The sequence below is a fragment of the Dryas octopetala genome, chromosome 1 (genome assembly GCF_963921425.1).
Source record: "Dryas octopetala chromosome 1, drDryOcto1.1, whole genome shotgun sequence".
In the NCBI taxonomy this organism is placed as follows: Eukaryota; Viridiplantae; Streptophyta; class Magnoliopsida; order Rosales; family Rosaceae; genus Dryas; species Dryas octopetala.
This window is the reverse complement of record NC_141366.1, coordinates 18,988,143-19,016,139: the sequence shown is the minus strand read 5'-3', so window position 1 is coordinate 19,016,139 and position 27,997 is coordinate 18,988,143. Positions and strand designations below refer to the sequence as shown.

Below are 27,997 nucleotides of genomic sequence, written 5' to 3'. Positions count from 1 at the left end.
AAGGGCTACAAGAAGTTTGCAACAACATAAACTAAGCAGCAAAAGCTCCCCAAAATGTGCACTTTATCATTCATAGATCATATGAGGTTTTTTCAAAGCAAAACTGCACATGCCAGGGACAACAGGAAATTACAAAATGTGAACAGCCAAATAAAGCTTACGGCAACTTCATTCATCTTGCATTGTTTGTATCCCGATTACACTTGAAAATCTTATGTATGGACTTTTTTTTCCCTACACGGAAGTACAGTAAAACAAAGACGAGAATACGATACCCAACTGCCATTAGAAACAAGATCAATAAATTTTCCCACTTGGAATTGTTGTCCAGAGAGATGTCGTATGCGCTACGAAGTGCCTGATACCCAGATATGCTCCTTACCTGCCCAACTGCAAAAGAAGTCCCTATGTACTCATTCTCCAACAACCCCTATAACAGGTAAAACATTCAGTAAGCAATTGAAATTAAAATTAGCCAACTTTCCTGAATATGAAATATTTGAATTTCAAAAGAGAAGAATATTCTGGAGTGCTTTTTTGGCCAAATTTAAGATATTCGGAATTGAACCAGGCAACCCAAAAATAGTTTTTCAGCGTTGTGCAGAGAAAGCAAAATACAAATGACAGTGTAAATTCTCTTGCCTGTATAGAGTATGTATGGAAAGCAATATAAGATATTGGATATGTCCACATTGGTTTGGGCAAAGCATTACGAATTCTGAAATAGCCCGCAGATAGCATCATTACCACCTGAAATTCCATGCATCTTTACTGTAAGATTGGGGGGGAGGCTAGGAAATTAATTATAAATTTATAAAACATTCAACAATGGTCAAATTAAATATAACTTACACCAGATGGATAATAATTCACTAACATGTTACATGAGACATTTTTATCACAGATTATGTCGTCAAACACCACAAGTGCCATGCATTTTACAATGAAGCAAACTAAAATATTGGTTTCACAGTTCAATTTAGTAAAGTCCATACTAAACAAGAAGAGCTCATCTTAGTGACTTAAATTGGGGTCAATGCATCCAAGGGCTGGATTCATTTCAATGTTTATTGAAAATCAACAATTGTATTAAATCCTGCCCTTGGATGCATTGCCCCTCACTTGTCCCTCAAGTTAAGTCCATTTGGCAAGCATTTCTGCTAACCAAACTATCATCAGGTGGGGGAGCAGTATGATTGACCATGTAATAAATGTCAAAATTCTTGTTGAGTTGCAGATGACTCTATACTGAACATGCTGAAAGTGAAAACTTCAAGTAATTCTTCCATTGAGATAGAGGAACATACTTGTAAAAATACAAGAGTCAGGGTGCTCCCAAAAACATCTTGCCATAAGGAAACAACAACCAGCATTAGTCCGTCATTTACTAAGAGGCACATGAAGAAATTCAGCACGAAGTACATCAACAAGCTGAACTCATCTCGCAATCCTATAAGGAAATAGAATACAAGACTTGACGAAATGGAGATAAGAAACAGGAATGGGATACTAGAGAAGAGCTGCCCAAACAAAAAGACTAGTGCCCCCAAGTGCTGGTTTGATTCTTCACTTGCATATATCTGCACAATGGGTAATCGGTTCGATTAGTTTGATCAGAAGAACCATGATTAAATGAACCTAGCTAAATCAATTGCATTACTTATCAGAGTTTACCTATTAAAAAAATGAGTAAGATATTTAACTATTTTCTCATCTTTTTCTTTTCTTTTCTTTTTTGCTAAACTATTTTCTCATCTTTGGAACCATTGCTTTGCAGGTCATATGTTCTCTCCTTAAATAATAAAAAGAACGACTCGTATATAGCCATGTCCACATCTACATTTTAAAGAAGTGATTATCCCTAATCCATGCCACAGTTTGCATTTATTTACAAGCTTGACTCGGATCATGAACAGGCAAAGCGATCTTATATGCAAGCTTGGAAGACTTTGCTACAAGCAAAGGAAGCTCTTAAGCTAGTGTATTCTTTCCTTGAAAAAACCAGTAACTTAAATGGCATTATTATATAATTATCATCACAACTTGATGAATTGTCTTTAAAGCTGGCAAAGTTTATACGGAGAAATCAATCCTGTTAAAGGATATTCACATACGACTGCATGTCAAGACAAACCAGCACAACACCTTGGTTTCCTCCGTAACAAGCAATCATACCCTACAAATTTTTATATTGATCTAAAATAACCACAACTTGGCAAATTTTTATGCTCCTTTAAGTCAACATCAGAGAGAATAGGAATCAGGGTTACCTTGACTTCTTTCACAAATGCAGGTACTCCAGCAATGCTTAGTAGTGTAGTAAATGAAACAAATACAAATATCGCTGCAACTCTTGTCTGCATATAAAAGTTGAAGAAAAAAGAAAGTGACTCAGATGACACACAAGAATACAAACATTGTGGATGCATGTAATGAAGACAGTAAGCAACATTTTGCAAAAGCAAACTTGAATACTTATTTTATGTTAGATATAAAACGTTTAGCATTATAAAGGGAATAATTAATGAAGAGAATCAGTGAACAGATTTTTTTTAGTTTTATACTATAGTACTTGGTATAAATATTGCTGCAACAGAACAACTCTTGTCTGCATATGGAAGGTGAAGAAAAAAAAACTGAATCAGATGCAACACAAGCAAACAAATATTGTGAATGCATGTAAATGAAGACAATAAACAACAAGAACATTTTTCGCAAGCAGATTTGAACAAGGAATTATTTTATGTTTGATATAAAAAGTCCATCATTAATTAAGAGATACCATGAACGATTTTGTTATAGTTCTTATCAGGTGCTAATGTCATACATCCCATATCAATTAAAGGTTTAGAACTAGCAGAGTGGTCCATTAAATCTCCCTTTATGATTCTGCTTACAGCATCTCATTCCTATAGGAAGCCTTGCAGGTCACAAGGTGACAAGACAGTTGGCTGCTGGGAAGCATGTTGAATAACCAAGGGTCATGCAGTATAAACGAAAAGTCTACAGAGTGGGTGCTACCTATTGAATTCGAAGGAGTTGAATGCTCTAAGGCTGACCTTAACTTCTCCTTTCAAAAACTTCTCAACTTTTTAACTTTGGTATTGTTAGTATAAATTGCTTGACCAAGACCCAACCACATCACATAACGAATATTAATGGCTATCTCCCATTACTCTTTGTTTAAAATCTCCTTCCAAAGACACTAAGATTTTTATACTGAACTCAAATATGAACTTAGGAATTATAGCTTACATGAGCAAGGCTTCAGATTAAGTACAGAAATTTCTTGGGATCAAACAACAATACCAGTGGGCGATTTTATGGAGGCCATGTTTAATGCAAATTTAACTGATTGATCATAACATAAAGCACCAGACAAGACATAACAATATGGTGACTCTGATACACACATTTAGCTATATTGCTACAGAAAAGTAAAAAATATGAATGCACAAGGAATATTTCTTAATGGGGAAACATGAGGTGCAAAACTGATGTGTTACATGTCACAGTATTTTCAGAAGCCTTCCTATAACCAGTAGTGGTTCAATTAAGAAAGTGATCATTCATGACATTTACAGCTGGAAAGGTTGCCAAAACATGCAAATGATATATATTTTCTAAATGATAGAAAAGGAGATATTAGGAAACTCACCACAACTGAAGACAAAGAATGCCCTAAGCCAGAAAATACTGTGCCAACACAGAGCGTAAAAATCATATAAAGAATAAGACGAAGCCAATAGTATTTCCATTCTCTTGACATTATTAATAAAGATCTCCAAGTTAAAACTGCTATTCGTGTAGCAGTGCCAGCCTTTCCCTTGCTTTTAAGCATCGGACCTTCCTGTAGAAGCATATGCATATTGGAAGTTAACGAAAATTATAGAAGCTAACATACTATATATAAAACCACCAAATTATGGAACACAACATGCGAAATATGCAACTTCCAGTTATGATGCACAAAACAACAGCTTCATACGCATGTACGCACACCCATAATTAATGGTGTATTAGAATAATAACATAGCAAACTGTACCTTATCTGTGAGTCTCAGTATCATAGTTTCAACTGCAGCAGCATCAGCTGATGATTTATAAGTTGCTTCAAGGGTGCGTATTGCCACAGCAGTATCCATGTTCACCGATGAAAAATCGCCATTGTCATCCTGTCATGTTGCAGTCCACGGACAGCATAAGTTCAACAAAGTAATAATGGTAAATGTCCTGCTCAGGTTTAAGACATTATTTATACGACCACAATTATTATGTGATTGCATAACAAGGTAATGTTAAGCATCATTCACCCTTCAAGTCAAAATGAAAACATACTGTCCAACAGTTTTGAAACATTTTAATGGTATTATTATATCACAAGTATTAAAGGCATATTAATTTCAATTCATGCAATGAGAATCAATAAAACTGCAGTCTGCAAGCAATTACCTGCCAATTTTTGCACATTGCAATGATCCTGTCGAAATCTGTATTTATTGCGCGTAAAAAGTGATCGGAAGGACTTTGCATAATCGGACAAGGAAATCCAGCATTTGAGAAGTGCTTCATCAGCATAAAGTATGTTAGTTAGTAGTTATCTACAATTCTCCAATTAGCTTCCAAAAAAATAAAGGGGAAAAACTGAGCTTTTAGAATTTTAAAACATAATTGGTTTCTAAAATTTCCTCTTACAAACATGGCAACAAATTGAAACATACATCACTAACAACAAGAAAACAGTGGCTTGTCAAATTTGCATGACTCATATATTTTAGGTTCAGCAAGTCCAGATAAAATGTTGATGCAAAACCAGATAGAACCGAAAACTCAGAACTTATTTCAAATAAAATTACCTGCAAGCAAGCCAATGTTTCTCCAAAGAAAAGGGTATTTCCATTTGAAAGCAGACAAATCCGATCAAAAAGGCCAAATACTTCTGTGCTGCTCTGGTAAATTGTAAATATAAGAGTGCAACCTGTACTTGCAAGTTTCTTCAATGTGACCATCATCAGAAGTGCAGAGACACTGAACAAAATAAAATCACTTCAGTTATGGGACTAATGACGCAAATATATCCAATAGAAAGACAATCGTTTATGAGCATGCAGCCACTGTGGGAAATTACATATGGATAAAGGAATCTAAACAAATTGATCCAATGATGCTGCCATATCTCTCCAAAAATCATTGCAGCAATAATTTAATGTCATATTAGTTATAAAGTTAGCCAAATTATTCATGGCATATACATTTCATCAAGTAGATTCCTTATCCTACCAACTTTTATCCCAACCAAGTTGCAATTTCTTGGAAAACATATAATGCACTGAGAGAGTTCAAAAACAATCATAGACACATAATTTTTAGTTAAAAACGATCCCATGGAAAATAATTTGGTTGCTCATATAATGCAACTGTGAGATTTCAAAATCTTCAAATACACAAAACAATGCTCCCTATCTTTGAAGAGTGCTTCAGGTCAACCTTTCTGTTACAAAACAATACATAGGGTTGTGCAACATGGAATATGTAGAGTACAGGTAGTACATTCCAGTTATGACCCATCCAAGAAAAGGGTGAACAAAATAATGTTTACCTATCAAGATGATAGAGAGGCTCATCTATAAATAAAATATGAGGCCTCATCACGAGCTCCCTGGCAATACTAACACGCCTTCTCTCACCATTAGGAAGGCCCTTCATATAACAGTGGCCACCTATCAATCTGTTTGCATAATCACCCAGTGACATGGCATGGATGGCATCCTCTACTACACTCTTTTTCTGACAAAAGAAACCAGGAAGCTGAAGCAGCGCCGAATAATACAAAAACTCCCGAACAGTGAGGGATCCAATTAGAGTGATTTCCCTCTCAACAAAACCCTGCAAGTGGGATTTAAAAACATGAAGCTGGAAACCACAGACACAGAGTTGAAACCTGTTGAGAATATAAAAAAATCCCACATCAAGTATTCTAAGCCTAGCATCACAATATATAAAATCCTAGGCCTCTCCACTCATTTCCTATTGGCTTTGGGTTGGATGCCTTTAACTTTAACATGGTATCAGCGCAAGCAATTCATCTATGTGTCAGACCCAATGTAGCCACATATGCTTCACACAATGTAATTAACATGCGTGTTTGCCTCAATCCACCGCAAGTGAGGGAGCATGTTGAGAATATGAAAAAACTCACATCAGGTATTCTAAGCCTAACATCACAATATATAAAATCCTAGGCCTCTCTACTCATTGCCAATTAGTTTTCGGTTGAATGGTCTAACTTTAACAAAACCAAGAAAAACAATGACCTTTTTTTCTTTTCTGCAATGCAACCTTAAGTTTCTCTAATTTGAGAGCATATGCTAACGAAATCACTTGAAGAACCTTTCCTTATACACTTAAGCAAATGTGTGCATGAGTGTGATGGAAATCACATAAAAATGATAGAATAATAAAGACACAGACTCGTGACAGCCAAAATGATTGGGCTTCCTTTGATAATAATGAGTAGATTGCAACACAAACATGCTAAAATAAAGCAGATGAATAAACTTTTAAATAAAGTCCAAGGTTAACTAGATGATAGTAGGAAAACGATTAAAAGAATGCGTGAGTTGAAAACTATATAAAAGATAGAACAGAATAGTGATGGTTACTTCAAACTTACATATGAACCATATGGCATGTGAGACTTTGCACCATTCACAAACACTTCACCATACATTTTGGCTGAGTGAGGCAATCTTCCTAAAGCATAGGAAACAAACAATGCTTAGCACTCAAGCATCTAAAGATAGAAAAGGCACAATTCTAACTGCTCAATTGGTAATTTACTAATTTAGTAGTAACAGAGCATGACTGAAGACCTGCAAGTGCCCTTAGGAGTGTGGACTTCCCCGATTTAGCAGGACCCATAATTACTGTTATAGTTCCTGGCAATGCATAACCATTTGAACTCTTCACAACCTTCTCAGAGTACTTTCTTTTGCCCTTTATTGTTACAGTCAAATCTTTCCACACAATTGAAGCCCCTGCAATCTTTCTTACTGCAGTTGCACCTTCTGGTAATGGTGGGGATGGCAAGGACCCACTATTGAGCTTTGAAAGAGATGGGGAGGCTGGGGTAGTTGCAATGTTGATAGAGTCACCTCCTTCCTCCACCCTAACATCAATATCTGTATCCTCCCATTCGGGTGAATCTTCAAATGAGATGGGTTGTCTGAGTGAACCAGGTTTGCGCAAGTAGAAAAAATTACTTGAGGGCACCCTACTTGCGGGACTGCTTGCTGAAGATGATGAAGACCTATAATTATCTGATTGTGATTGTATTTCTTCCATTATCTTTTCCCAGATTACAAAACTTCAAGTCATTCAACAATAACTTATGATCAGTAACAAACTTAGATAACTACATTAACACATTGTTGACACAATTCTCACCACTTGTCCAAAGCACCCTGTTACATGGAATCCTGCATCAAGAACCACCACAACAACCACTGTCTGTTATGTTCAAACTTTAGGAAAAGAAAGTCACTATTTGGGAACTAGAAAGGCAAAAGCACCCAATCACTTGACATGTATATGTAAGGCTGAATTTGTTCTGGAATTGAAGTCATAGTCATCAGGGTTTCGAGTATTGGAAAAACTACATTGGCAACAACTTTAGCAGCACATTGTGAAAACTGTTCATCAAAAAATTTCTCCAAATAGCATTATTTCATTGAAAGTTGAAAAATTGGTTTATTCACTTTTAGATTATATTTAGTGTATGAAAATTGAAAATAGAAACATGAATATAACACAATCAAGTGCGAAAGCTTTTCATTTTCAAGCTACATGGAAATCAAACATAAAACCTAATGTGTTTCATTTCTTTAGTTTTCTAAGCAACCAAATTGAGATAATGAGGAGACCATTTCTGCTGCTAAAACCTTAAAAATAGAAATATTATAAAAAGAAAAAAAAACCCTTAAATAGAAAAAAGAAAATTGACCTTTAAAAAACAATTAAAACCTTAAACGAAACAATAACGTGAAAGTGAAAAAATATCTTCATTGTAAACAACCAATCACCACAAAACTGAAAGAGGAAAAAATCCAATCCATTTCCCTATTCAGTACACACACACATTTCCATTTTATCAATTAGATATAAAATCCAAATACACAATATTTTGTGTGGTAGCTAAAAAACTTAACAATGAACAAGAAAGGAGCAAACTTGAATCCTAGTATTCTTATTTAATCTATTGAGACCCCAAAAAAGAAAGCTTTCACTCTTTAACCATGCGAAGTATACATCTTTGGTGCACTTGAGCTGAGTACTCTACTCTGTAAAGATCAAAACAGCTCCAAAACGCAAAACCCAGAAATAAGTATATATTCTCTCTCTTTTTTTTTCTAATCTTTTCCTTTCATTTCTTAGAGGCCCAACAAAAGCTGAAGCTTGTATCCAAAACCCAAGTTACTTGAAAGGGATGTAGTAAGAGCTTGAGAGCTTGGAGATGAGACAAACCTGGATCTGAGCGAGAGAGTTCAGAGAGCATGTGTTTGCAGAGAGAGAGAGAGAGAGAGTGTGTGTGTGTGTGTAAAGCTTTGAAGGACTGTGGCAGTGAGTGAGAGCAAATAATATAATTAGTGGATTATTTGACCCGCTTTTTTTGGTTTATGTATGCTTTGCATCTCACTTTGCCTTTTCTTTTTTCTCCTTCGCTTTATAATTCAAAATGAAATGATTATGTTGCCAGCAAAGCATTTCTCAGGGGCAAATTTGGCATCAAACAGTCTCTTTCTAAATTAAATTACAGAATGATTGCTTCTATGATTCTATATTTCTATCTGAGACTATTTTTTTCTACTCAGGTCCAACCGTCCAACTTTAAAATTCTCTGTTATTGAGAAAAACAATCAGATAAAAAAAAATAAACTTTCATTTTTGAAATAAAAAAACCAATAAAACTCTCTAATTCGTGTGCAATGGCCTCGACCATTGTAATTTGTTACAAAACCGCAAAGTAAACCAATCTACATCATTTTGGATTTTTCTAAACCAAAATGGACAAAACTACATACTAAATCAAACCAAAATAATTCATTCATTGTTGATTTATAGTTTGATCAGTTTATGCGATTTTGGGAGAGAGGACAATGAAACAAGTGAAAAGATAAAGAAGAGATGAAGGTGAATGAGAGGAAAATGAAGAAATTAAAAAAATAAGATGACGTTGACTTGAGAGATGTTGAGATTAAGAGGGGAGAAAAGATGTAAGGATTCGAAGGAAATATTATGTGGTTTTGTTTAGACGATTTAGAAACAATCAAACTGCTAATCAAACCAATAGTGGTTTGCTTCGGTTTTCATGAATCCAAATAAGTTTTTTGTGTAAAAACTAAAAGGTTCATTGATTTTAATTATTAAAATTTAATAACTTTTTAGTTTAGGTATTAAAATTAAATAACATTTTAGATTAGATACTAATTGAAAAGTCAAACAAATTAATAAAGTAAAAAGTATTATAATTTACAAATATTACATTACATACCACTACAATAAAAAAAAAAAAAATATTACATCACAATTATTACATTAATTTATACTATATTATATTATAAAAATAAAAAAATCAATCCAGTCACAACTTAACTGTGACTGTCTTGGTAAATTGAAAGAGACAACTTACACCACTATACTATATATTATTTTGAGTAAAAGTATTGTTTTGACCTCTATTTATACTATATTGTAATATAATTTTTCTAAAAAAAAATTCAATTAAGTCACAACTTAACTATGACTGTCTCACAACTTAGTGTGACTGTCGTTTAGTCATAATTAAATTTGAAGTTGTGAGTGTCGTACAGTCCAACTAAATGTGAAGTTGAAATTACATTAGTAAATTTTCAAGATAATATAAAAGCCTCAAGGGCAATTTTTTCAAAACCTTATAAATTTTAACTAACACTCATCATATGTAGGTCAAAGGATAAAAATGTCAAATGGAAAAGGCTCAAATTAAATGGGCCAACATATTTGTGACCTAATCTAAAAAACTACATTTAAATTTGGTAGTTCAATTGAAATATTATATGGTCTTCATGATATACCAAAAAATTATTGAGATTTGGTATTTAATCCTAATTTTCTAAAAACTAAATCAATCTGTCCAAATGATTTGGTTTTGTCGATTTAATTGGTTAAATGTTTATAGGTTAAGTAGTTGGTACGTGACTTTGTAATTTTATATTTTTGTTGTTCCTATATTATAGTGTGAATCTCAACTATTTTAATGTATATCAATTACGCTTTTTATGATCATCGAAACAAATTATTATTTTGTTTGTGAGAAAGTGACATGTAAAATTTTGATGACCAATGTATTTTCTCTATTGATCAATTAGTTGATGTTAGGTATTTTGATCAATTCAAATTTCTAGCTATGCGCTTAATTTGAGACAAACCAAAGATGCATAAGAAACAACACATTATAAAACACATCCATCAAAATTGGCTAAGAAATTCATACATTTTCAACTTTGTCTCTAAACTAAAAGTGTGAATATGACTGATTTGGAAAGTAAGAAACTTAAATATGTAATGTTAATCGGGGAGAGTAAGAGAAGAATGGAAAAGTTTTTACTGGATGATAAAATATATTTTAATATTAAAATTTTGAATCGAAAATAGGTAATATAAATTTAGGAAAAAAACAATTTTGGTCCTTGTGTTTTACCCAAAAAACGAATTTGGTCCTTGTGATTTCAAAATTCTGCATTTGGTCATTTTGTTTTATATTATTTGCAATTTAAGGACATATTATAACCAAAATGAAATTTTGTTTGCAAATTTAAACTAATAAATTCGTGAGTTTTATTAAAAAATGATAAAAAATCATGTATGTAACATTCGATTTAATTTTTAAACAAAAATTAAAATTTTGAGTTTGTTAAAATTGTCCTCATATTGCAAAAGACATAAAACACAAGGACTAAAAATATTTTTTTCCCATAAATTTAATGAAAGATTTTATTCTATGAGCCTATGAGTTTGAGTGTTTGGGTTTTGATGGATTTGGGCTTTCCAGGAATTTTGAATGGGCCGCATTTAATAAAAAATCACCTCAATTCCAGTTTGAGTTTCTTCTATTCCCATTCTAAGTCCAATTCGGATTTGTCGTTCTCCTTACAACCAAACAAAGCCAGTGATATACTTCTCCGATTTTCTTGCCAAACAAGCCACAAAACTCAGGCCCATAAATTTATCCTCCCCAAACATCCAAACACACACACTCTCTCTCAGTCTCTCTTTGTTCTCGTCTCTACCAAATTTTCTGATCTCAAACTTCCCCACCATGTCTAACCAAGCGGAATCGTCCGAATCGTGAGTCAACTAGCTGCCATTATCATCCTACAATCTACTATCAAATTTTTTTTTAAATGCATTTTTAGATATTAAAGTTTTTTTTTTTTTTTTCATCTTTTTTGTTGTGTAAATCTTCAATTTTGATGGTGGATTTCATTGTTTTCCAGAAAAAAGAAGGACTACTCGACGGCGATTCTGGAGCGGAAGAAGTCGCCGAACCGTCTGGTCGTTGACGAGGCTATAAACGACGACAACTCCGTCGTTTCGATGCATCCTGAAACTATGGAAAAGCTCCAGCTTTTCCGTGGTGACACTATCCTCATCAAGGTACATTTTTTTTTTGTTGTTAAAAAAATTAATTTTTTGGTTTTTGCAGCTTGTCAATATTCTTTAAAGATAAAATATCATCCTAGGGTTTTGTTTGGATAAGGTTTAGGGCATTTTTTTGTGTGTGCATAATTTCGATGTTCTATGAAACCACCTTACTTTAGATTTAGAATTGAGGTTGAAATTACAAGTGTATTTTAAAAAACCAAAATTGGGTTACTTTGTGTACTCATTGGTTTGGAAGGTTAAGCTTTATAATTATAGAGAGTGATGGTTTTCAATTTTACATAACTGGAATCTGTTAGGTGCATGGCAGCATGAACCAGATAAATCCTCGTTACTTAGGATTTTATTGGACGACACCTACCCATGTCATTTTGTTGGCCTACTTTATTTATATTACATTGTTATGTTTTAATCTGCTGTTTTATTGGTTTACCTCTTTATGTTTTGTTTAATTAATAATCCACGATTGAGTTTTCAGGGGAAGAAACGGAAGGACACTATCTGCATTGCACTTGCTGATGACACCTGTGAAGAGCCAAGAATCAGGATGAACAAGGTTGTTAGGTCGAATTTGAGGGTTCGACTTGGAGATGTTGTGTCTGTACACCAGTGCCCTGATGTTAAGTATGGGAAGCGTGTGCACATTCTGCCAATTGATGACTCCATAGAAGGAGTAACGGGGAATCTCTTTGATGCCTTTTTGAAACGTGAGTTGTTATACTCTTTGTTGGTCATTTTTTTTTTTTATAATTTATTCATCTTTGTTTTACTTGTTAGTGACCTAGGCCTCATCCAAGTGTTTGAGTCCAAGTTTTAGTTTCCATGGGTCACTGTGGTGATTGTTGGTCTGGGAACAGAGTAATGAGCCTTTCTAATTTTTTTAAAATCCTTTTTGTAGCCCTTTTATAAGTATTTATGTTACATGTGCAAAACCAGTTAGTGGTTTCTTTGGATTGCTTATCTTTCCATCATTACCATACATGCCATTTTGGTGGAAAAATTGAAAGGTTGATGCAGATGGTTTTCACTACCTGAAGATGCTGCCTTCCATTTTGTCTAGGATTGTATACCTTTAGGCTAAATTTTCCTTAGAGATCTTTTGATACTTGCTATTAATACTTGACGATCTATCCCTTTGTTATGTTTGCAGCTTATTTCTTGGAAGCTTATCGCCCTGTGAGGAAAGGAGATCTGTTCCTTGTCAGGGGAGGAATGAGAAGTGTAGAGTTCAAGGTTATTGAGACTGACCCAGGGGAATATTGTGTGGTTGCCCCTGACACTGAGATCTTCTGTGAGGGGGAACCTGTGAAAAGGGAGGATGAAGAAAGGTTGGATGAAGTTGGTTATGATGATGTGGGTGGTGTTCGGAAGCAGATGGCTCAAATCCGTGAATTAGTTGAGCTGCCACTAAGGCATCCGCAACTGTTTAAATCAATTGGTGTGAAACCACCAAAAGGAATTTTACTTTATGGACCCCCAGGTTCAGGAAAGACATTAATAGCCAGAGCTGTTGCCAATGAAACTGGTGCTTTTTTCTTTTGCATTAACGGGCCAGAGATTATGTCTAAATTGGCTGGAGAGAGTGAGAGCAACCTGAGAAAGGCATTTGAAGAAGCGGAGAAGAATGCCCCGTCCATCATCTTTATTGATGAGATTGATTCAATTGCTCCTAAACGGGAGAAGACACATGGTGAGGTTGAAAGGCGGATTGTTTCCCAACTTTTGACTCTGATGGATGGAATGAAATCCCGTGCCCATGTTATTGTTATTGGTGCTACTAATCGTCCAAACAGTATTGACCCAGCTTTGAGAAGGTTTGGTAGGTTTGATAGGGAGATAGACATTGGTGTTCCTGATGAAGTTGGGCGCCTTGAAGTTCTCCGTATACATACCAAGAACATGAAACTCTCTGATGATGTAAGTTAAACTTGTCCTTTCTTCCCACCTTTGTTTTTAAGGTAGAAAATTGTGTTGTATCTGTAATGGATTATGGTGGAATTGGTTCCAAACTAGATCTGGTTAATCAAGCTCGTGAAAAGCCTAAGTTATTCCTATAAACAAAAAAGAAATCTCAAGTTACACTCATTACACTATGATTACTAAAACATAGGTTTGATGGGGCCATACTGTAAGTATGAAAAATCTGGATATATGTTCTCAGTTGGTCTGAGTCTTATGTCAAAGTTTCTCCCTTCAATGCCAATCTGGTTTCTGTTTTTCATTCAGCTGTTCTAAATAATGCTTTCTGCTGTACAGGTTGATTTAGAGAGGATTTCCAAGGATACTCATGGGTATGTTGGTGCTGACCTTGCTGCTCTCTGCACTGAAGCTGCACTGCAATGCATTAGGGAGAAGATGGACGTGATTGACTTGGAAGATGAATCCATTGATGCCGAGATACTTAACTCAATGGCTGTTACAAATGAGCACTTCCAGACTGCTCTTGGAACAAGCAATCCATCTGCTTTGCGTGAAACAGTGAGTGTTGTTTTTCTTGGATCTCTTCTAGTGTTCTATTGAGATATGAAAGTGTTTTTTAGAAAACCTTTCTCTAATTTCTTTGATTTGATGCAGGTGGTTGAAGTTCCCAATGTCAGTTGGGAAGATATTGGTGGCCTCGAGAATGTCAAGCGTGAGCTACAAGAGGTAATAGTGTTTATTGTATTGGCATTCTCCTTGTATCTTTTAATTTTTTTACTGCTTAGTGCTTACCGCTAAATCTTTTGTTGTTTCTGCCTTGTTTCGTTAAAGACTGTTCAATATCCAGTCGAGCACCCCGAAAAGTTTGAGAAATTTGGCATGTCACCTTCAAAAGGAGTCCTTTTCTATGGACCCCCAGGATGTGGGAAAACTCTCTTGGCGAAGGCAATTGCAAACGAATGTCAAGCTAACTTCATCAGTGTCAAAGGCCCTGAACTGCTCACTATGTGGTTTGGTGAGAGTGAAGCCAATGTTCGAGAAATTTTTGACAAGGCTCGTTCATCTGCACCTTGTGTCCTTTTCTTTGATGAGCTTGACTCCATTGCTACACAGGTCAGTCTCCTCATTTGGATAACTTTTATTTGCTTTTAACCATACACATCTAATTTGCATAAATTAAAGTCATCTGAAATTTGAACTGTAAATTCATATGGAAAAAGGTTCCATTTGCTTATTATTTTGAGTAGGTGAAAACTTTTGCTTCAATGAAGTTGAATAGCTGAACAGTAGTGTATATATATATATATGTATTTTTTTTTTCTTGTTTGGATGCCCATAATTGCATTTGTTCTTTTGATTTGTTGGGTTTACCTTTACTTTTCACTAATTGTTGCAGAGAGGAAGCAGTGTTGGGGATGCAGGTGGTGCTGCTGATCGGGTTCTTAACCAACTCCTGACTGAAATGGACGGCATGACAGCAAAGAAGACTGTTTTCATTATTGGAGCCACAAACCGACCTGACATCATTGATCCAGCACTTCTGCGACCCGGCCGTCTTGACCAATTGATTTACATTCCTCTTCCAGATGAAGAATCGCGCTTTCAAATCTTTAAATCCTGCTTGAGAAAATCACCCATCTCTAAAGGTGTTGATTTGAGAACATTAGCCAGGTATACACAGGGCTTTAGTGGGGCTGATATCACAGAGATATGCCAGCGGGCATGCAAGTATGCCATAAGAGAGAATATAGAGAAGGTATGTTCTCATTTGTCAGTATTGTTTTCCGAAGGTTTTAGCTTCTTTGCTTCCCGTTAATGTGCATTGTGATTGGTAATAAGTATTGATAGCTTAAATTTGCATGACTGTACCATTCCTGTCTTACCAACAAAAGAGGAAGAAAAATTAAAAGCAAGAAGGTAGTCTTGGTCGGGTTTTTACGATTTACTTGGTATAGTGTTGACCAAAAATGAAGTACAAACTTGAGTTTTGTGTGAATAATTGAACCTGGCTACTTACCCAAGTGAATTCTGGAAATTAAAGGCTCTGGGCTGTTAATTTGGAGTTTCAGTTTGGTTTGATGTCTAAGGGGCCTTTTTAAGTTAAATTCTGCACAATTTCTATGTATAATTTAACTTTGGTGTTATTGCAGGACATAGAGCGGGAGAAAAGGAGAAAGGACAATCCAGATTCTATGGATGAGGACGTTGATGATGAAGTGGCGGAGATTACAGCTGCTCATTTTGAGGAGTCGATGAAGTATGCTCGTAGGAGTGTCAGTGATGCTGATATACGCAAGTACCAGGCCTTTGCTCAGACCTTGCAGCAGTCCAGGGGTTTTGGATCCGAATTTAGGTTTTCCGAGACACCAAGTGGTGGGGCAACTGGTTCTGATCCATTCGCAACTTCTGCTGGTGGGGCTGACGAAGATGATTTGTATAGTTAGTATTTTTATTTGCATGGCTTCAGAGACATTTCTGTCTACTGATATGCTTGTGAAGGTTCTCCTGTCACACTGGGCCAAGGCCTGTCCTTTTCGTAGTTATAAAGTCTTTTGTGTATTGAAGAGTTTGTGGGGTTTGCCAGGATGACATGCTGTTTCAAGTTTCATACGCTGTTAATCTATTTTAATCAATGGATGGATGAATCGAAAAAGACCACTATGTTCATGCATTTTGTCATCTTTAATCTATTTTAGGCGACTGTTTTTGCTTTGTAGTTCCTGGATTGCAACTTGGACCCATGAGTTTGGCTATTTAAACTTCTAGTTGGGACCCCTATTTTGGCTTGCCACCTTGACTTTGGGTTTCAGCATAGGGGTCTGTAGTAGATGTACATTAATCTCAATTGTTTACGTATTATGGAGTCGACAATGGACAAATGAAACTCACATATTGCAAGAACTGTAGGTATTTTTGGTACGGGTGATGTTATCATATTGCAGATAATATAAGTTCGGCTTTGAGTGAATTGATAATGCTACGTTATGCATACATAAATGGCCAGAAGAATTACACTAAAAAGAATGCTTGGAGCATGCCTTTTCTCTTAATTGTGGGTTTGCATACATAAATGATTTACCGGTGGGGTGGATTTTTTACTTTCCTAATAGCATCTTGTACCAAACTTCTCATTTTCTGTTTTTTTTTTTTTTGTTTTATTAAATGGGTGCAAAGTTTCGTTCTTCATTGTCACCTTTTATATCAAATAAATTTCTTTACCTACCAATTCATGTGAAATATTTGCTGAGGACCAAAGTCGACAAGTACTTACATTTGCCATTTGGCATTTCATTAAATAACACACACATGGGAGGACTATTTAAAAATAAAAAATAAAAAGCCACTCACAGGAGAAAAGTTCAAAAACTTCTTGATACGTTGTTAACATATAAGATATATATAATCATCCCCTACTTAAAAAAAAGAAATGTAATAAAATCAACCACTTGGCATGTAATCCATCCCACTCCCCTTCATCACAATTTTTATAAGCCATATATAATTCTCTCACAATATGCATATATGTAGGATCCACCACAAATAGTCGGACCATCATACATATTATGAGAGTTAGACATATTATATATAACCGGCACATACAGTAATTTTTTCCACCATGATCGAACCTCAAAATCATATACAAAACAGCACTTGATCATTCCTTCTCCAACACTCCACCATCACATCAAGGTTTCTTGGAGTGCATAACGGGAGAACAGCCTGTTGAGCCAAGTGCATGGTAGTTCACAAACCTGCTTGGAGCCGATGCATGCCTAAACCCTTTTGGCAAGCAACCCTTCACTTCCCTCTTACGAAAAACTTGATGCCGGTGATTCAAGTCCCGAGGCTTCAAGCTCACATAGTCTTGTCCCTCAGTGACCAAAGGCCTCACCATTGTGCTTGGAGCACTAGATGGGATTTTTCTTGCAGCCATAGAGGCGTCAAAGCAAGATAGCAATAGTAAAGAATATATGAGTGCAATGCAAAGAATAGAGGTAGTCATCTAAGATGTTAAAATGTTTGTGTGTTTTGAGGTTTTGGGGTTGTGAGGAATTTGAAGTTTGTTTGTTTGTTTGAAGGGGGTTGAGAGATTGAGAGGTTTATAAGGGGTTTTATATATAGGGGACATGAGATGTTGGAAAAGGAGGTGAAATTGAAAAGGGTCTTAAATGGGCTCGTGAGTAGCTGAAGAGGGGCAGAAGTTGCACAGCTCATTGCTAGCAATTGCAAAATAACTTTGGGGGTGTGAAGGTGGTGATGAGTTGGTGGTGTAGTGGGTGCTCCTTTAGACTATGGAGCAAGGAGGATGCTCGTGAATTTCTGTCATTGCACCCCGGCCCCTAGATGTCTTCCATTATTAATTTGCTTCCAAATTAATTCCAATTAATGCTTTTTCTCTTTCTTTATTTTCTCCAAAGAAATAATAGTTCTAAAATTTTGATTTTGTCTCATTTTTTAGATTCATACCTTAACATGGAGCTTCTACCAATGGATCCTTTGTTTTAGCTAAGATAATGTGCCCCTTATTTCCGACCTACTACACATGATCGCTCAATTTTTAGGTTTTTCTTTAAGAATTATCATTGCTAAAAAAATCAACTAATTATTTGATCATTTAATTCATAATATTAATAATGGTCATTCAAGAAATAGACGTTTAGTCCAATACAATACAACATGGTGTGTTATTTTTTAAAAATAATTTCATTATTTTTTCTCTTACCTACAAACTATATAAAGGATCCCCCATTAACAGAAATTATCCATAAGCAAGCAATAATTTTTGTTTTGGGGCATAAGCAAGCAACTATTAAATAGTACAATAATAATTAATAAGGATACAAAAATAGCACAACTACTTTCTTGGTGAATATAATTAGGATGTTTTTACGCTATAGACTCACATGTCCACTACCATCTAATAATTGCCTCCTCAACAAACAAAGAAAATGCGTAATGCCTATATTTATGCTTAGAAATAATGAATAGTAATGAAGCAAGTAGAAGGCTTCACTCCCAAAAAGAAAAAGGAGAGCATTTAAGCATTAATGTAATTTGTGAAAGCATTTGCTTGGTTTGCAACCACTTATTCATTCACAAATCTTTCGCACCAATTCCTGGGTAACGACTTTTATGAACTTTAATTCGACTCTCGACGGTAAAATGCCACTCCTTGAGGGGTTGGGTGGGTTTGGTCCGCTGTTTGATTACAATTGTTGTCTTGAGAATTGTAGATCAGCAACTACATTGCACGTACAAATTGAACCTCTTAATGTTGTATATCCATACACTACGACATGTATTTATTCTAGTGATATAATTTCAACTTTAAAGAAAAATAATTGATATTATGTGGAAAAGAAATATGTATTATCTTAAACTATCTATAGTATTAAATACACTTTTTTAACAAAAAATTCATACAAGTGATTCAGTAATTAAAAAGTGAGTATATGACAAGTTATAAGTTCAAACGTCTTGAATTTAAACTATCAGAATCTTATGTGCGTGCAACAACTAAAAGTTTATTTAACACATGTAATTTATAATAATTACATGTTTCAAACATGTACTCGGGCTGCAAAAAAGGGGAAAAAAGAAAACCTTTTTCAATTTTAATGTATGATTTTCTGAATGGCTGAGTCCCAATGTCCCAATTTTCACCAATTTCCTACCATGAATAAATGCACATATTGAGTTGAGTCCCAAACAAAAAATGGCAGTTCTGAAATTGTATGCACTATCAAGGGCAAATAGAGACCAGGCCCAGCAGCCAAGATAAGGCAGTTAAGAAACCAGAACAAATCATATTCATAGGCGCCCGGTTGTTTCATGTTTGCCTTACTTGGAAACACAGTAAATCATGGAGTTGGCTGTGCGCAAACTATCATTTTCCTCTCTTCCTAAGAGTAAGATATCCCTCCTTTTACTTGTTTCAAGCATAAAGCTTTCAAATTTCGTAGCCGCTATATATGTCTTTATTGTGCACCTGCATATCTTTATTGAAAACTTTAAACTTTGGTACTGAAGGTTGGTAAGCAAGCATGTGTCACATATAAGAGACAAATGGGATAGCAATGAATAGAAAATGGAAAAATGCCCATAAAGATTGATATGTTGGGGAGGCTTTATCCTGAATTTGAGAGTCATTAGAAAAGTGGGTTCTAATGATTTGGTTATCCCACCATACCCATTCATTGTAATCTTTATGGAGGAAGGTTGGTGCTGTAATGGTTCTCATAATTAAAACAAATATAAAGATGGGTTCCTTGTATTGCTGATTTTTCCTGCATTTTAAGAGTTATTGATGGTGTTGAAGGGATACCAATAAATGGGGACACTTCAAATTAATGTTGGTTAAAGAATAGTGAATTAATTAATCTTGCTGGATGGGGGTTCTTGGTTTGTTCGGTGGAGGTGAAATTAAGTTAAATAACTTCATGGCTGAGAGTTAGGTGTTGTGTATTTCAATTACTTGCTTTTGGGGAGTGAAGCATTTGTTTCTTGTGCTATATGGGTTTAGAGATTCTATTGAGCACGCCATCATTAATGAGATAGGGAGTGAAAACATAAGATGGGATTGGTGAGATTTAGGATTTAGGGGGAACTGGAATGTGGCTGGTAGGCAGCAAGGTGGCCATATTAATTAGATTTCTACCAAATGGGGTTGGAAATTTTTTCTTATTGGATGCTTGTCTGGCTTCTTTCAAACTGAAGCACTCACATATATAATGTGGGTGTCCTGGACTTCAGTGAAACTAGGATTTCCTCTATTGGGTGGATCTGATGGAGACTAGTGTAGAATTCTGTACATTGTTATCTAGCTATGTCCATGTACCTAATGTTGAAGATTTCTATTACTAATTCTGGGCTGGTTTATATGGTGTTTACTGTTGAGTAATCTTCCTTTTCAGCTCTATCTGAACAGGCTGATCTAATGTGTTTATTAAAATAAGGGATGGTAAACAATTTATTATCAGGCCTAACTATCAAACTAAGTTGTACTACATCAATCCTCCTCTTTTGTCTGGATTTGGGGCTGGTAATCTAAAAGTTAAAACATGAAGTATGAGCATGCAAGAAGTGTAATTGAAACTAACAAATCAAAACAAAATTGGCATGTTTATGTCCTTTGCCATATTATTAATGATCAGAATTCTGATTTCCGATCCCTGGTTCATTTCTTTGAGCTAAAAAAACAAGACAAAATGTTTTATGGACTGAAACGTTGTCTACAAAGCACTTACATTGTGGTTTTATATATATATATATATATTTTTTTTTTTTTAACTCATCATTGACCAAGAAATAATTCCTATAACACACATGAATACTTTAGAAGTTTATTTTCCTTCGATTCATCTAATACTTTAGAAGTTCTCTAACCTGATAAATATGTGTAGAAATAACTCCTTTATTCATTGTTAGTGTTTTTTTTTTTTTTCTTTTTTCATGGGCATCCTTGAATTTATGGATTGCTTTTTAATTTGTCTGTTTTTTAGCTATAGATAAATTTATGGTATAATGATGACGCTTATAGAGAGTTACTATCTTGATTTCTTCAACATTAACATTGGTCGCTTGGTTTTATTGATGATTCTGTTGTGGTTGAATTAAACATTGTTGTTCTTATTAACTAGACATGGAAGTTGGGCTCCATTCATTACGAGGGTTCACATATATCTTCATTTAGCTTGTTGTGCTTCCATGTATTTTAAAGTTTCTGTTCTTTTAAACTTAAAAAGGCCAATCTTGTACTCTGGTTTTTCTACCAAATGTATTTCACTCAACACAATAAACTACAGCAATACGCCTGAAAAAATTTGAGTTCTGGTTTCAATTCCTTTCTTTCGTTAGTTCTTATTTTGCAAAGTATAAATTTCATTACTTAATCTGATATCCTAGCATTCTTTTTGTACAATTCATCAAGCTGCAATATGTGCCACTTACTTGGTAGTTAGAACTTAAGTAGTGGTCACTGACATCAACTTTGTGAGAATCCTCCATCAGAAAGCAATATAGCCTAGTTCAATCACTTGAAAAAGAAAAATTTCTTTTTGATTCATATATTATTATGTTTCTTAAAGTACGCCGACTATGTTGTTGAAATGATTACTGTTTCTAGATGATTCTTCTTCCAATGTAAATGCATTGGACCCTAATTGTTATTCCTCAGTCGATGTAAAGCCACAAGAGCAAAGAAGAAGACTATCCTTGGTATCTTCTGCTCTACCTGAAACAGTGGCTTCGGTGGCGATTGCTGCTACAGTTGTGGGTGCAGCAGCTACCCTTCTTGTGAGGAGAACCAAAGCTTCTGAGGCTACAGAGGTATGTTTCTTCATCAGGAAAAAAAAAACCCAACTCAACTAAGCTTGAGCTATGCTTGACATAAATTAATTTCTTTTAGAAAATAGCATTGGTAAAACAACATCTCCTTTCCTATGCTTGAGCTATGTTTCCAACTGAACTCCTTTTCAGAAGTGCAGGTTCCTATGAAAACATGTGAAGCCTGTGGCGGTTCTGGTATATGTCCTGAATGCAAAGGGGAAGGCTTTGTACTTAGGAAACTGTCAGAGGAAAGTGCTGAGAGGGCAAGATTGGCTTCTAAGAATATGGCCACTCGATACACAGCAGGGTACAGTTTCTTTTGAGTTTCTCTCACTTTCCTTCACCATTCTCAGCATTCCATTAATGCCAGAATTGTTCCTAAATGGTGTCAGGCTTCCAAAGAAATGGAGCTACTGCACAAAGTGCTCTTCTGCACGATCATGCAGTGCCTGCAGTGGCCGTGGAAAGATAGTCTTCTAGTTTGGTCTGATCTTTGTGCTTTGAATAAAGGAGATTTCATATTTGACTTGTACTTGGGAAGATTTAAAGTGAGTTCTTTGTTTTCTCCTCTTCAATTGCTGCATTCTTTGTATATCAAGTGATGGGTGATGTATATATTTTTGTTGTAATTTTACCCTTACAGATGCAATATCACACAATCACCCATTCTAATTACTTCTATTGGGTGATGCAAACACTTTTTTTTGTTAAGAGAAGCACTATTTGCATTTTCCAATGTATGATTCTATACTCCATACTCTTATGCAAGAGTGTTCATGTACTATTCCAAAACCAAATGGGTAACAAAGCAAAATTTATAAATGAGGTCTTCTTCTTTTTTCTGGTCCAGCTCTAAATGAGGCCTCTTTTTTAGCTGCAAACAACAAAATCGTCATATGAGTCGATAAATAAGTAGGCCTATTAAAACTTTGAACGGGCCTCCAATATTATTGTCATAATGAAAGATTTTATTATTAGTAAGCCTTCTATTGGTTCTGATGCCTTTATTTCTCATTGGTATACCAAAGACTAGAAAATTTTCTTAGGGTTTGGAGAGTGCAATAGCGCCACCTTTGTTAGATTGCAATAGAGACATAGTGGGCGCCAAATTGAGCAAGCCAAGGAGTAGTTAACATTACATTATGTGCTAGTAATTGGTGCGTATTGTAACTGTTATATCAATTATTATAATTAGTTGTGACTCAAAATAATTGATACATCAAACGTCACATAATAGATGTGCTAAGTGCTAACATGGTAAAAAGCTAATCTATATATAGTATTATTCGACCACATTTTGTAATAGTCGATGTCTACTGTTATATAAATTATTATGATATCCAAGGAAGTTGGACTTGAATGAAGCTGGAGTTTAATAAAGTACATAAACTATAGATAGTAGTTATTACTGATTTTCTCATACCTACTTCGGGATGACTCATCGGTGCCAGAACATCTTATATTTCTCATCGGTGCACGCAAACCAATTTTTTATTACAATAGGGCACTTTTACGGTACACATTATCACTACAAGAAAAGGACTTACCTGCAATGCAGGTTTGCCACTTGCTATCCCCTATCTCCCCTAAGAAAAGGACTTACCTGTATAATGCATGTATGCCACTTGCTATCCCCTCTTTACCCACCCCTCCTTCTCTTTCCATCTCTCTCATTCTCACTCTCATTCTCTCTTTTTTTTTTTTTTTTTTTTTTTTTTTTTTTTTTTTTTTTTTTTTTCTCTCTCTCTCTAATTGGGATAACACATGTCCCTAATGTCCCTAGAGACATGTAAGTTATTCTCTCACTACAAAGTTAACAAGTTCTACAGAAGGTCAGACACATTTAAAAACACACAGAAAACAGTTTTGGTACACTACAATATAATTCTACATGAAATAATATCCACCTTCTCCAATTCACATTCTCCACCGACTTTCTCTTTTATTATTCTTATTTAACAAAATATTTTTATAATCAAAACCGTTCATTTTTTAGATAATTATTTGAAGATCATTTCTGCAAAAATCAACTAAATTAGAAATCGTTTGGTCGTATAATCGTTATCAAATAAATAAACGGTGAATCAAATTGTTAACGAAATTGTCCGTTTATTTGAAAATAGTTACATAACCAAATAATTTTGTTAATTTTTTACGAAGATAATCTTCATAGTTAGATCTTAAAAATGAACGGTTCCGATCATAAATTTTCATTGCGGAATTATAATAATAAAGAAAAAGGTCGGTAAAAAATGTGGATAACATTTCTCTAAATCTATAATCCAAGGTCTACAATGAACGGTCTGGATTTTTATTTTTGGTTCTACATATAAGTATATATTTAAAAATATTCATTGTATCCACAAGTCATATTTGCGAATCCCTCTGCACACTAGAAGTGGGGGCAAATATTGTCTAAAGAAAGCGTTGTTACAGCGTCCCTTGAAGCAAGTAACTTTCCACAGTTCTCGACAGCCACAACTCCGAAGATTTTCAGAAAAAAGCAAGGTTCAGTCATTTTCATTTTCACGGTAGTCACAACTCACACAGACTAACCAACATAGAGTGTGTCCAAAATGTGATTTATTCAATATTAATTTACATACCGATAACTTGGCCAAAAAAAAAAAAAATTTACATGCCGATAAGCCGTACAGATATTTTGCTCCATTTTTCATTTTTTTCTGTGTTTCTTAAACGGAGACAAGTCAGCTTCTTCTAACCAGCTCAGAACTGAGGATATCCCAATTATTAAATGAGATTTATAAATTCCATCCAATCTAGAATGACATTTATGGATAAAATCTCGCGTGGATGACACAAATCTTCATTGACATTTGCATTAATAATTCTCTATAAATTCCCTGACAATCTTTTTTTTATTTTTTATTTGTTTTATATATAAACCTGAGAATCTATTTTAATCGACAACAATAATTCAGAATCCTTGTTGACCGGTCCCAAGCAAAGGTGTCTTGGATGATTGTAGCCTTGTAGGAGCCCTTTAAAAAAAAGACAAAAATGTGAACATAATTTTTTTCTTATCAAATGCGAAAATAAAATTGAAAATATCTAAAAATATTTGTTATGTTTCAATTTCCTAGAAAGACTCAAGAAAATTTATCTTGAATTTTAAGTGACCTGAAAAATTGATAAATAAATGGGTTATTTTGATAAAGGCCATTGCATCGTACTTGTAATTTTTATTAGACTTACCCCATTGACTATAGATCAATAATAGTTAAGCCCATTAATCTACTAGGACTTTTGCTTCTAAATTTTTTCAAGTGATGCATATATTCGTTGGAGGATTTGTGTAGTGGCGATCAAGTGATGCATATTTTCTTTAATGGGATTGAGGTAAAATATTTGATAAAATGTCTCAAAGATCGATATTGAAAATAGCTAGATAGCTTGTTGTATTTTTGCACCACACGAAACAAATTTACGAATTCAGATGCGTTGTTTGATTGTTGACGACTTATGAAAAGAGGAGAAGTTGCGTTTGAATAAGAATTGAGCAAGGTATATATATATAAAATGATTGTATAAAAGTTTTCATTCATTTTTTAAATGTTTGCTTTTATACTGCTGATTTTGTTTGTTAATTGGAACATTTTTTTTATTACAAAGAAAGGTCAAAGAGGAAGGAAACCTGGATTGTAGACAACATTTTTGACATATAACAGTTAATTTTATATTTCATATCATTTGAAAATTAGAATATACTTGGTGACATATAGAGGGCATATATAGAGCCCAAGTCTTCAAAATTAAAACTTGTTCGGACATAATGGAAAGAAATACGACCGTAGCATGCAATAACTAATCGATTTAATTAGCTAGATATTCTAAATATCAGGAATTGAAAGTTGAAGCATTTGTATCCAAGACAAGAAAAAAAGTTTGGTAAACATATATATATATATAAGATACAATATATAGAGGCATACGGTAGTATACCAGCTCCATTTTCCTTTCATTATTGGTCGATCGGTTTCCACACTTGCACTTGCAGGCTTGCAGCATGATGTTGACTAAACATGGTTCGGTGTGGAGTTGGGTGGTGTGGGAGCCGAACCAACACGCCTTCCCCTCTCAGACCTACTATTCTCTGCGAACTTGATGCTGTTCTGGTGCAGCCCCTTCTGCTTCTCCTCCTCATTCCACTCAGCCCCATAATAAAACTCCTCAGTACCTTTTACCACGTCTTTCGACGCTGGTAGGAACATGCTCCCCCACTGCGGGAAGTGCACCAACGCCACTGGAAGCGTGCAGCACACAATCATAACCCCCATCATCGACAGCCCTGTGGCTGTCGAGAAGGCGGAGCTCGTGAAGAACACGAGCTGGGTCAGCCCTGACCCGAAGTTCCCGCCAGCTCCTGTAAGGCCGGATATGATTCCTAGGGAGCGGCGGGAAATGAAGGGGATGACCCCAAAGGTGGCTCCACAGGCGGCTTGCGCTCCTAGGGAGAAGAGGATCATGGCGAGGACGGCGATGGGGAGGGAGTTGGCGCGGCCAAGCCAGATGCAGAAGACTCCGCCAAGGGTTTGGAGGATCCAGAGGGCCCACAGCCTTCCCCTCATGCCGAAGTACCTGGCTGCTACGTCGGAAGCGTACCCACCAAAGGGCCGAGCCACGAGGTTGGCCATGCCGAACGTTGCAGCGATGATGCCGGCAGTGTGAAGTTTTAGATCGAACCTGTTCATTCGTTAACAATATATCAAGCATATATATACTTAGTTTCTAGCTAGCTACAATATATATATATATATATATATCTTGTATACAACATATACGTGAAAAAGTAAACAAACCTGTCATAGAAGTATTCCGCAATGACATTATCAGTGGACAGTTCAACACCCATGGAGTAGCCATAGAGAAGGACAAAGATCCATGTCCTATAGTTTGTGATAGCATACCACAACACCTGAACCCAATACAGTCATCAAACCGGAATCAGTTTCATTCATTATTAAATTTCTTGGAATATCTTTGAAACTGAATAAATTAAAAAAGAATACAAGTAGTGAGTGACCGACCTTGGTGAATTCATCTTTGGCAACCTGACCCTTCTTTTGTAGGGCACCGAGATTCCCATCAGGCAAGTCCTGGCCGAGGGTCAACACCATGAGCCCCGTAATGATATGAAGCCACCCGGGAATGAAGAACGCAATCCTCCAAGCAGTGAAAGGAGTGGCCCCTGCCCGTCCGATGATATCAAACACCAACGGCATCAACAGCTGAGTGACCCCACCGCCCATGTTGCCCCACCCAGCCGCCGTTCCATTTACCAGCCCGATGATCTTACTATTAAACATCGTACTCATCCAGTACTGGCACGACACGAACGTCGCCAGAGAGAATCCAATCATGAACCTAACCGCCAGGTAACCGCCCGCGTCCGCCACGAACGACATGCAGAACACCGTCGGCGCCGACAGCATTATGAGGAAGGCGCAGCCGTAGCGCGGCCCCAGGAGGTCGCAGACTGCGCCCATCACCAGCCTCGAGAATATGCTCCCCGACACAGAGGCCACCCCGGCGTTCCCGATGTCCTGCTTCGTCAGGTTCAGGTTGTCGCGGATGATGGGGACCAAGGGCGCCGCCGCGAACGTGGACACGAAGCAAGTGAAGAAGGAGATCCACGAAAGGTGGAACGTACGCATGTGCGGGTTGGCTAAGGAGAACAGCTTGAATACCTTCGCCTTGTGCTCGGAGTCGACGGGCAAGTCAAACTTTGCGGTGGTGTCCGTCGGGACAATGGGAGAGGCCACCGTGGACGCGAACGTTTGCTCTCTACCCGTCACTCCATGCATGGAGCTTCCGGGTGCACCTTCGATTTCCATTTGAATTTTAAGTTTTAACTCTTGGGTTTTGGGCTGTCTGGTTTTGAGCTGAGACAGAAAGCACTAGTAATTATAAGGGAGATCAAGTTGTTGTGTACTTGTGTGAGGAAGGTATGCATAGTGTGGGGGGTTTATATAGGGGGTTGGCGTTGACATTATGAAGAGGCAAATGGAGTCATGAAGATTCTAAATAA

General features: G+C 36.0%; 4 protein-coding genes across 5 annotated transcripts; 2 read left to right on the top strand and 2 right to left on the bottom strand.

Annotated features, from left to right (window-relative positions):
- Positions 1-32: 32 nt before the first annotated feature.
- On the bottom strand, positions 33-8,635 carry ABCG3 (ABC-2 type transporter family protein). The gene is made up of 13 exons (XM_086240004.1): positions 8,524-8,635; positions 7,447-7,478; positions 6,873-7,366; positions 6,674-6,753; positions 5,600-5,886; positions 4,857-5,028; positions 4,453-4,566; positions 4,047-4,175; positions 3,659-3,850; positions 2,271-2,357; positions 1,308-1,580; positions 643-750; positions 33-430 (listed from the first exon to the last, which is right to left on the bottom strand). Exons 3-13 carry the CDS (start codon positions 7,342-7,344, stop codon positions 173-175), a joined length of 2,172 nt encoding a protein of 723 aa, XP_086096130.1. The 5' UTR covers positions 7,345-7,366; positions 7,447-7,478; positions 8,524-8,635; the 3' UTR covers positions 33-172.
- A 2,614-nt stretch (positions 8,636-11,249) lies between these two features.
- LOC147298859 (cell division cycle protein 48 homolog) lies at positions 11,250-16,291 on the top strand. Its single transcript, XM_086245970.1, has 9 exons — positions 11,250-11,385; positions 11,535-11,694; positions 12,179-12,407; positions 12,851-13,617; positions 13,957-14,178; positions 14,275-14,346; positions 14,452-14,733; positions 15,017-15,376; positions 15,771-16,291. Exons 1-9 carry the CDS (start codon positions 11,357-11,359, stop codon positions 16,062-16,064), a joined length of 2,415 nt encoding a protein of 804 aa, XP_086102096.1. The 5' UTR covers positions 11,250-11,356; the 3' UTR covers positions 16,065-16,291.
- Positions 16,292-19,373: 3,082 nt separating this feature from the next.
- Positions 19,374-22,684, top strand: LOC147298858 (uncharacterized). Of its 2 annotated transcripts, none has more exons than XM_086255567.1 (4): positions 19,374-19,529; positions 21,797-21,948; positions 22,107-22,255; positions 22,341-22,684. In XM_086255567.1, exons 1-4 carry the CDS (start codon positions 19,484-19,486, stop codon positions 22,426-22,428), a joined length of 435 nt encoding a protein of 144 aa, XP_086111693.1. In that variant the 5' UTR covers positions 19,374-19,483; the 3' UTR covers positions 22,429-22,684. The 2 variants fall into 2 exon arrangements, with proteins under 2 accessions (XP_086111693.1, XP_086111691.1); XM_086255565.1 differs by having other exon boundaries at positions 19,438-19,529; positions 21,746-21,948.
- Positions 22,685-25,985: 3,301 nt separating this feature from the next.
- LOC147298857 (high-affinity nitrate transporter 2.1-like) lies at positions 25,986-27,809 on the bottom strand. The gene is made up of 3 exons (XM_086252849.1): positions 26,997-27,809; positions 26,769-26,884; positions 25,986-26,652 (listed from the first exon to the last, which is right to left on the bottom strand). Exons 1-3 carry the CDS (start codon positions 27,801-27,803, stop codon positions 25,986-25,988), a joined length of 1,590 nt encoding a protein of 529 aa, XP_086108975.1. The 5' UTR covers positions 27,804-27,809.
- Positions 27,810-27,997: the final 188 nt, after the last annotated feature.

Coding starts and splice junctions, on each gene's coding strand:
- LOC147298857 (XM_086252849.1), bottom strand. CDS start 27,803: ATGGAAATCGAAGGTGCACCCGGAAGCTCCATGCATGGAGTGACGGGT. Junction 26,885..26,996: donor CCAAAGATGAATTCACCAAG/GTCGGTCACTCA, acceptor TATTGGGTTCAG/GTGTTGTGGTATGCTATCAC. Junction 26,653..26,768: donor GCGGAATACTTCTATGACAG/GTTTGTTTACTT, acceptor ACGAATGAACAG/GTTCGATCTAAAACTTCACA.
- LOC147298859 (XM_086245970.1), top strand. CDS start 11,357: ATGTCTAACCAAGCGGAATCGTCCGAATC. Junction 14,347..14,451: donor TCAAGCGTGAGCTACAAGAG/GTAATAGTGTTT, acceptor GTTTCGTTAAAG/ACTGTTCAATATCCAGTCGA. Junction 15,377..15,770: donor TAAGAGAGAATATAGAGAAG/GTATGTTCTCAT, acceptor GTGTTATTGCAG/GACATAGAGCGGGAGAAAAG.
- LOC147298858 (XM_086255565.1), top strand. CDS start 19,484: ATGGAGTTGGCTGTGCGCAAACTATCATTTTCCTCTCTTCCTAAGA. Junction 19,530..21,745: donor ATTTTCCTCTCTTCCTAAGA/GTAAGATATCCC, acceptor TACTGTTTCTAG/ATGATTCTTCTTCCAATGTA. Junction 22,256..22,340: donor GCCACTCGATACACAGCAGG/GTACAGTTTCTT, acceptor AAATGGTGTCAG/GCTTCCAAAGAAATGGAGCT.
- ABCG3 (XM_086240004.1), bottom strand. CDS start 7,344: ATGGAAGAAATACAATCACAATCAGATAATTATAGGTCTTCATCATCT. Junction 751..1,307: donor TGACTCTTGTATTTTTACAA/GTATGTTCCTCT, acceptor ATGGAATTTCAG/GTGGTAATGATGCTATCTGC. Junction 431..642: donor TCCATACATACTCTATACAG/GCAAGAGAATTT, acceptor TACCTGTTATAG/GGGTTGTTGGAGAATGAGTA.